Genomic DNA, 9,824 nt, shown 5'->3' with positions numbered 1-9,824 from the left:
AAGGAGTTCCCACATATGCTGAGCACTTGTAGGCTGCTTTTCCTTCACTCTGCGGTCCAACTCATCCCAAACCGTCTCGTCTCAATTGGGTTGAGGTCGGATGATTGTGGAGGCCAGGTCATCTGATGCAGCACTCCATCACTCTCCTTCTTGGTCAAATAGCTCTTACACAGCCTGGAGGTGTGTTGGGTCATTGTCCTGTTGAAAAACAAATGACAGTCCAACTAAGAGCAAACCAGATCTGATGGCATTTCACTGCAGAATGCTGTGGTAGCCATGCTGGTTAGGTGCGCCTAGAATTCTAAATAAATTACTGACAGTGTCACCAGCAAAGCACCCCCACACCATCACACCACCATCCAAGCTTCACGGTGGGAACCACACATGCAGAGATCACCCGTTCACCTACTCTGCGTCTCACAAAGACACTGCGTTTGGAACCAAAAATCTCAAATTTGGACGATTTCCAACGATTAATGTCCATTGCTCGTGTTTCTTGGCCCAAGCAAGTCTCTTCTTATTATTGGTGTCCTTTAGTAGGGGTTTCTTTGCAGCAATTTGACCATGAAGGCCGGATTCACGCAGTCTCTTCTGAACAGTTGATGTTGAGATGTGTCTGTTTACTTGAACTCTGTGAAGCATTTATTTGGGCTGCAATTGCTGGCTTGTAACTCTAATATGGCTCCAGCTCATCTACAAGTCCATGCTAGGTAAAGCTCTGCCTTATCTCAGTTCATTGGTCACGATGGCAACACCCACCCGTACCACGCGCTCCAGCAGGTGTATCTCACTGATCATCCCTAAAGCCAACACCTCGTTTGGCCGCCTTTCCTTCCAGTTCACTGCTGCCTGTGACTGGAACGAATTGCAAAAATAGTTGAAGTTGGAGACTTTTATCTCCCTCACCAACTTTAAACATCTGCTATCTGAGCAGCTAACTGATCACTGCAGCTGTACATAGTCCATTGGTAAATAGCCCACCCAATTTACCTACCTCATCCCCATACTGTTTTTAGGTACTTTTCTGCTCTTTTGCACACCAGTATCTCTACCTATCTGATCATTTATCACTCCAGTGTTAATCTGCTAAATTGTAATTATTCGCCTACCTCCTCATGCCTTTTGCACACAATGTATATAGACTTAAAAAAAGAAAAATTATACTGTGTTATTGACTTGTTTATTGTTTACTCCATGTGTAACCCTGTGTTGTTGTCTGTTCACACTGCTATAATTTATATTGGCCAGGTCGCAGTTGTAAATGAGAACTTGTTCTCAACTAGCCTACCTGGTTAAGTAAAGGTTAAATAGAAAAATAAAATAAAAATATATACTTATCCTCTGCACCAGAGGTAATTATGGGTCTTCCTTTCCTGTGGCAGTCCTCATGAGAGACAGTTTCATCATAGCGCTTGATGATTTTTGCGACTGCACTTGAAGAAACGTTCAAAGTTCTTGAAATTTTCCATATTGACTGACCTTCATGTCTTAAAGTAATGATGGACTGTTGTTTCCCCTTGCTTATTTGAGCTGTTCTTGCCATAATATGGACTTCTGCATACCACCCCTACCTTGTCACAGCACAACTGATTGGCTCAAGCGCATTACGAAGAAAATAAATTCCATGTTCATTGAAATGCATTCCAGGTGACTACCTCATGAAGCTGGTTGAGAGAATGCCAAGAGTGTTCAAAGCTGTCATCAAGGCAAATGGTGGCTACTTTGAAGAATATCAACTATAAAATATATTTTGATTTGTTTAACACTTTTTTGGTTACTATATGATTCCATATGTGTTATTTTATAGTTTTGATGTCTTCACAATTATTCTACAGTGTAAAAAATAGCAAAAATAAATAAAAACCCTTGAATGAGTAGGTGTGTCCAAACTTTCGACTGGTACTGTAGATCTGAATCCAGACTGTTGGCAGGCCCCCTCATTATGCATTACTGCCTGTTGAGCTGCACCTCTCTTCACGTTGAGTATACATTTGATTAAGACATTTAGCTAAAAGGCTAAAATAATCGGTGTGATATCAGATTGCAATAAGAATCCATATGATAAGATGCTTCTTTTGGTGCTGAAGGCGTGGGGTAAGAGTGTCTTGGCATTCTTTGAAAGGCCTACAGGGGGAGCTTCCAATTTTTGGTCAAAGACATTCAGTTATCTGATGGACAACTGGTTTAAACTGGCAGGAAACAACAAGAGGTAATGTCAAGCAAGTAAAGCACAACGATTTGGCTCAGATTCAACATTTTATGTCTCTCATAGTATAATCGTTGATCTATTACTGACAGCACGGTGGACAGAGAAAGAAGGAAGAGAGAGAGAGAGAGAGAGAGAGAGAGAAGGGAAAAGATTGAAAGTTCCAAGTTATGTTATCTTTGAGAGAAAAACAACTGTGATACACCAATAGAGGAATATAGTTAAATATCAACTTGACATTCACCCCAGCCCTCCTCTGTTTAGCAGCCTAACTGGGAGGAGGCTCCTCCTGTCAGTCACAACCAGGCTCCTCATGGCCTCCTCCTCCGGAGCTCTGGAGGAGAGACTGTCCCCATCGAATACTCAGAGGTATCTCTATCTACTTTTATGAGGAGGAGCTTGGCCAAATATGGGAGAAGGGGGAGGAGGGGTGCAGGGGGGGGGCACTTAGCCTCTTGGACAAATCTTTTTCCCCACTGTCAGGTAGCTGAGAGGGAATTTGTTTGTCCAAAGAACTAGTAGACATGGATATGGCAGACTATAGCGATGCCCTGGACCCAGCCTATACCACCCTGGAGTTTGAAAACATGCAAGTTCTCTCCATGGGCTCAGGTGAGTCAGAGTTACACATTACCTGGTTGAACTTTGAGACTTTTAGCTATTAAACTGGTCTTCTGTAGCTCAGTTGGTAGAGGATGGCGTTCAACACCAGGATAGTGGGTTTGATTCCCAGGACCACCCATAAGTTAAACTTTTGGACAGGTCAGTTGTGGACGGAGGGTTTTAGTTGCTGTTATCAAGAGCAGCTCTCCGTTGTCCATCTTGTATTGGATGCTAATGGATGATAATGTGCTTCTTTCATGATAATATTATCCCCTCTTCTTGCAGTTGTAAAACATTCAGGGGTTTTGCACAATACATACAATGCATCTGGATAATTTGGTGGTGAAACAACCATTTGGTAGAGAATTACCTTCTCCTGTTGTAACATGTAGATTGTTATGGTATAGTGGTCATATTTCACTTTAGATATAATTACAACGAATAGATATTCATACTATGCGATAGTGATTTAAGAGACATGGACATATCTCTCGTGACCTACATCTATGTTCGGCATTTTGAGGTCCATAAAATGTTGTGTGACAGCATGATATATGCTTTTTGAAGGTGAGAAAGTGTCCTTTCTACTCTCCCATGACATTTGGCTGTGAACCTGATTCTAAAATGAAACAACTTCCTTGCAGGATGAAAAAGCAATGACCCTTGAAAAACACTTACATTGCATGGCCAATATCTTTGATATGCCTTAATTATTGTACTGTTTAAGGCTCACAAAATTCAATTGTTTTATGATACATAAACAGCATACAGTACTGTGTGTCGTTTATTTCTACTTTAGATGTTACTAGTTTAATTACAGCTTTACTGCACAGGTATTAATAAGAGTAACTTAATGTGACGTATAAGCAGTATAAGAGTAACCAGCTATGCCACTGACTTTAATGTAATCACCTGATGCAGTCAACCAATTAATGTCGCTCTCACCTTTTGAAATGAATCAAAATATCTGTTTTCTTTGAAAGTATGTTGGTTAGTTAGTTAGGTCATTCACTATTGTCCCTCTAAGTTATATTCAGTCAATATATTGATTATATTAGTCAATAAATGAGGACTGAGAGACCTAAGAGTTAAAAAAGATTACATTTTTCACATTTTGTAGTAACAAATGATTTAAATGAATGACCTTTCCTCTAGTTCTCTCAAACTGTTGACCACTAGTTATTCCATAACATCCATCCCTACACTCACTCAGGTTATCTTCCACCAACATAGCAGTTCATTATTTAATTACTTTATATAGCCCTCATAAATATCTTTTAGTTTTCATTTTGGATCACATAACTGCACATATCCTCTATCTCATCTCCAACATTGATGGCCCAAAGAGCCCCTGACTTGATAAGGAATATCTCTCTCTATCTCTCACTCCATACTCTTAAGCATAGCGTGATACACACATCTAAAATATACTGTATAAAATATGTCTTTGTCCATTGTTGCTTCAGACTCCTCGCCGGCTGAGAGTGCCAACATGAATGCAGCCAACCACCTCGGAGCGGGCACCCTGTGTGCCATCTGTGGGGACAGGGCCACGGGCAAACACTATGGGGCCTCCAGCTGTGACGGCTGCAAAGGCTTCTTCCGTCGGAGCGTTCGCAAAAACCACATGTATTCATGCAGGTGAGGTTTTGGCCAATATTACACACAAGAGCAAAGACAGTGACCATCGTATCCTTGGGCATTTACAATAAAATACTATTACATTTGACAAGTACATAGATGGGGGTGTTCATTGACAGTTGCAATATCAAACTGATGTAGCTGAGCCTTGAGAGAAACCAATAGACTTCAACATTCTAAAGTAGGTTGCAATAGCACTGGCATATTCAACAAGAGTCTTCTAACTGCAATCTACTCAATAGGCCCTTAATAATCAAGCCCTCTTCAAACTCACTTCCCAGGTTCAGCAGACAGTGCATTGTGGACAAAGACAAGAGGAATCAATGCAGATACTGTCGATTGAAGAAATGCTTTCGAGCTGGCATGAAAAAAGAAGGTATACAATTCATTCAACTTCATTCAAATGGTAATTAGAATGAAAGAATGACAACATTGAGAGTGGCCTATCTAGCCATATTGTGTTATTACGTATTATACTCAGTCTCTACACAATGTGATGACACTAGCAGTTATGATTGAATCATCTCTGGTAAGGTATATCCTAGAACTAGAACGTTCCATTTGATTCAGCCAGTCCCTGTCGTAGAATTGTAGAGAGGAGCAGAGCCATTGGGACTGCTCATGGCTCAGAGTAGGGTATGTTGCAAGAGCCACGAGAGCAGCACTTTGTTAATGTTCACTCCATGATTCACTGAATTCTATGACCAGCTTAAGCTTAGGAACTATGAATGTCTGTCAGATAATCTATGCACTGTTTATTACATGTGTTTTTTTTACTGCACATGGAATGGAATATTTGAGTTGAATGACTTTGTAGGTTTGTGTCTGAGAAAATGGGGAGTGCTTTGACTAAACCATTTCTAGTGAACAATAGAGTATTTATTCTATTCTGATAGCCGCGGTTTATGTTTCTATTGTTTCTCAGCTGTACAAAACGAGAGGGACAGAATCAGCACTAGGAGATCTAGCTATGAAGACAGCAGTTTACCATCTATCAATGCACTTATCCAGGCAGATGTACTCTCAAGACAGGTAAGGCCCATGGATATGGCTTTTTCGATCGAAATCATGTAAGCGTTTAAAACTCATTTTTATTTGCCCCAGTTGTACTGAATAGAATGGAATGGAGTTTAATTATTTTTAAAAAAATTAATTCTGTTCATAATTTGGCTACGAATACATAGGAGACTCATTCATTTTGAATTCTGTATGTGTAGATATCCTCACCTGGACCTGTACTGAATGGTGACATCAGAACAAAAAAGGTAGCGACCATCACAGATGTGTGTGAATCAATGAAACAGCAGCTGCTGGTGTTGGTGGAATGGGCCAAGTACATCCCTGCCTTCTGTGACCTGCCCCTGGATGACCAGGTAAGGTTGCATTCGATTTAACAGTGACAGACTAGGTTAGACTAAACCATACTACTCTCATTCAGGGGTACTGCATTTTAAGTGGCTGTTTTGTCCTGGACTAAAAAGCATGCAATATAAGGCCAGAAACCGGTCTGATAATGACATTATTGTGATTCTTAAAAATAACAACTTGAAGCTGTGTCCAGGGAATATAAAGCTCTTCGATCAGCATTTTGAGTATGGTCTTTTAAGACCTCCGAATCCAGTTAGAATATGATGAGCTAGTTTGATAGTTGTATCTCTGATCAGAACGATTCCAGAATCATTAACACCGTGACAACCAGGGCTTTGGTAACTGATTTGCTGATGTTGAATTAGTGAGGGATCCATCAGGTGTATCTTCACACATTGACTTGACTCTCTTTCTGTGAGAATCTCTGGTTAGCTCTTCAGTGACCTTAAGGGTGGTATGAAAGGTTACTTGTTTAATGGTTAGGTATGATTGGTAGAAGTGATGTAATATTTTTCATGTCTTATCAAATTGGGGCTGCCAAGTGGCGCAGCGGTCTAAGGCACTGCATCTCAGTGCTTGAGGTGTCACTACAGACACCCTGGTTTGAATCAAGGCTGTATAACAACCAGCCGTGATTGGGAGTCCCGTAGGGTGGCGCACAATTGTCCCAGCGTCGTCCAGATTGGGCCGGTGTTTGCCATCATCGTAAATAAGAATTTGTTTTTAACTGACTTGCCTAATTAAATAAAGTTTAAAAAAAAAAGGTTAATAAAAAATAAAATGCATTGTTTCATAGAGAAGTTCAGAGGTGGTGTTTTTTAAAGTTTTTTTTTTACCCCGTTTTCTCTTCATGGTATCCAATTGTTTAGTAGCTACTATCTTGTCTCATCGCTACAACTCCCATATGGGCTCGGGAGAGACAAAGGTTGAAAGTCATGTGTCCTCCGATACACAACCCAACCAAGCCGCACAGCTTCTTAACACAGCGCACATCCAACCCAGAAGCCAGCCGCACCAATGTGTCGGGGGAAACACCGTTCACCTGGCAACCTTGGTTGATTCAACCAGTTTTTGCCCAGTGATTAATAATGAAAGGCTTTCCTTTATTTCAGGTGGCATTGCTGCGAGCCCATGCAGGAGAGAATCTTCTGATTGGAGCTGCAAAGAGGTCTATGTTGTACAAGGACCTCCTGTTACTAGGTAAACTCAAGATAAGATATTAGCTACTGTACACCATCTAATTGCTCCAGGGTCATCATTAATAATGGTAGACCCTGGCAGTGACCCCATTCTCCGAGGGAGTCTCAGGTGGATTTAGTATATGCAAAAATCAAATTTCCAATTAACGCATGCATATGATAACTGATACACGCTTGTAAAAATATAAGCACACACCAAAGTAATATTATTATTATAATTACACCATGTCAAATAATAGTTATGTAATATAATAGACTACTTATATAAGAGGTATGCTAGCAATATGATATTTGTTTGGGAGGGGGCTGAAATCATTAAAAAATCACAGAGTGATTCGGTATACATGGCATTTATTGGTTTCTGTTCCTTATAGGAAATGACCACATTATTCCCCGGAACTGCCCGGAGATGGAAGTGTGCCGGGTAGCAGTGAGGATTCTGGACGAGCTAGTGCTGTCCTTCCAGGAACTCCAGATAGACGACAATGAATATGCTTGTTTGAAAGCAATTGTTTTCTTCGATCCAGGTATTACATGGAACACAACGTCACTTTTAAAATGAACAGCCTATCATCTGATTCAAACAGTGAGACATCATATGAAGCATTCTAGGGCAGTAACATTTATGTTGCAAAACAAAAAACAATGTAACCAGTGAGCAACTAAACTAGTGACTAAGAATGCCTGTTATATGAGCAACGTGTCTGTGCAGCGAGTGACCAAGATGTTAACCAAATGCCTACTCTCTCCTGCTCCAGATGCCAAAGGTCTGAGTGACCCAGGTAAGATCAAGCGGATGCGTTACCAGATTCAGGTCAGCCTAGAAGACTACATCAACGACCGGCAGTATGACTCCCGGGGACGCTTCGGAGAGCTGCTCCTGCTGCTGCCCACACTACAGAGCATCACCTGGCAGATGATCGAACAGATACAGTTTGTCAAACTCTTTGGCATGGCCAAGATTGACAACCTGCTCCAAGAGATGCTCTTAGGAGGTTAGACATCTTGATATTGTTACAAAGAAAGTAAAAGGGCTCAATCTAATGGCAAAATAATTTAATACAAACAACTTTCCGTGAGTTCTATTGGTTTGAGAAGTTTACACTCATCAATATGATAGAATGCTAGTTGAATATCATACTCTATTACCGAAGGACAGTGAAGGAGAAAATTAACTGTTTGGGGGGTTGGTGTATGTTGTGTTGTTTTCCTCAGGTTCTGCTACTGAGGCACCTCACACACCTCACTCTCTGCATCCACATCTGGTTCAGGAACACCTCAGCAACAATGCCATCGTTTCAAGCAACATGGCTACTTCCATCCACAATGGCCAAATCTGTGAGTATCAATAACTACATGCCAGACCCCAAATGTCCAACTCCAAGTGTTGGTTCCCCAGAGACAGATTAAGCCTAGTCCTGGATTAAAAAGCACTGAAAGCTGTGTCCCGGAAACTGACCCCAAAATTAGACAAAAAATCCTTGAGATTCACAACCAACAGTGAGCTCAGTGGCATCAATCCACTGCCATGTGTAACAGAGTCAGGTAGTTGGAAGGACACACAAGCTTGGCAGAATAATCCACTAAGAAGTTATTCAGAGAGACTTATCAGGTTTGCTTTGTCAAAGTAAATGTATGTTATTTTTTATTAACATTTTTAATAACCTCAGAAAATTTCACAAATGTACTTATTCCTTGTCTGAATATATTAATATTTTTTCAAGTAATGTCATGCCACAAGGTATATATGTTGATTTGTTTGTTAACCCGACTTTTGTTGATTCCTCCACTAATTGATCATTTCTGGTTTGTTGCAGCCACTCCTGGAACCCCAATCCCCTCTCCTCCCACAGTCTCCAGTTCAGAACACTATAAAATGGCTCAAGGGGTTATAGCCACTGTACCCAAGCATCCTATCTCCATCCCTCAGCTCACCATCACCAAGCAAGAAGCCATCTAACACAGAACTGGACCCCACAAACCCATCCAACAAAGCATTTACAATTTTACCATCTTTGCTAGCATATGTTTCTCTGTAAACATGCTCAGTAGAAAGGTGCAACAACAATTCTCATTAGTGAGAAATACATCTTTTCCAAAAATCTCAGGGAGTGTACTGTACAGTTGGGATACATTAGTAAACTAATCCCCAGCTGAGGTACAGTACCTACGGTAGGCCTACTCATGTTATTGCATGTAGTATCAAGCTGAAATTGCAAACGGCTAGAACAACCTCATTCATGGGAAATTTGATACAGTATGCTCTTTGACATACAGCACCAGTCAAAGGTTTGGACACACCTACTCATACAAGGGTTTTTCTTTTATTTATACTATTTTCTACATTGTAGAATATTAGTGAAGATATCAAAACTATGACATAACACATATGGAATCATGTAGTAACCAAAATAGTTGATGACAGCTTTGCACACTATTGGCATTTGCTCAACCAGCTTCACCTGGAATGCTTTTCCAACCATCTTGAAGGAGTTCCCACATATGCTGAGCACTTGTTGGCTGCTTTTTCTTCACTCTGTGGTTCAACTCATCCCATACCATCTCAATTGGGTTGAGGTCGGGTGATTGTGGAGGCCAGGTCATCGGATGCAGGACTCCGTCACTCTCCTTCTTGGTCAAATAGCCCTTACACAGCCTGGAGGTGTATTTTGTGTCCTGTTGAAAAACAAATGACAGTACCACTAAGCGCCGAACAGATCTGATGGCGTATCACTGCTGTCCTTTAGTAGTGGTTTCTTTGCAGCAATTTGACGATGAAGGCCTGATTCGCGCAGTCTCCTCTGAAC

At 41.0% G+C, this 9,824-nt stretch overlaps 1 protein-coding gene across 2 annotated transcripts; it reads left to right on the top strand.

The window, feature by feature from the left end:
* Positions 1 to 2,660: 2,660 nt before the first annotated feature.
* LOC124023011 (hepatocyte nuclear factor 4-alpha-like) lies at positions 2,661 to 8,989 on the top strand. 2 transcript variants are annotated; one of them, XM_046337604.1, is made up of 10 exons: positions 2,661 to 2,818; positions 4,276 to 4,450; positions 4,732 to 4,826; positions 5,376 to 5,482; positions 5,668 to 5,823; positions 6,931 to 7,018; positions 7,392 to 7,544; positions 7,776 to 8,012; positions 8,233 to 8,355; positions 8,835 to 8,989. In XM_046337604.1, exons 1-10 carry the CDS (start codon positions 2,731 to 2,733, stop codon positions 8,975 to 8,977), a joined length of 1,365 nt encoding a protein of 454 aa, XP_046193560.1. In that variant the 5' UTR covers positions 2,661 to 2,730; the 3' UTR covers positions 8,978 to 8,989. The 2 variants fall into 2 exon arrangements, with proteins under 2 accessions (XP_046193560.1, XP_046193559.1); XM_046337603.1 differs by having other exon boundaries at positions 4,732 to 4,856.
* The last annotated feature ends 835 nt before the right edge of the window (positions 8,990 to 9,824 follow it).

The sequence above is a fragment of the Oncorhynchus gorbuscha genome, linkage group LG03 (genome assembly GCF_021184085.1).
Source record: "Oncorhynchus gorbuscha isolate QuinsamMale2020 ecotype Even-year linkage group LG03, OgorEven_v1.0, whole genome shotgun sequence".
Lineage (NCBI taxonomy): Eukaryota > Metazoa > Chordata > Actinopteri > Salmoniformes > Salmonidae > Oncorhynchus > Oncorhynchus gorbuscha.
The sequence above is the reverse complement of the archived record's forward strand: the minus strand, read 5'-3'. Positions and strand labels throughout refer to the sequence as shown.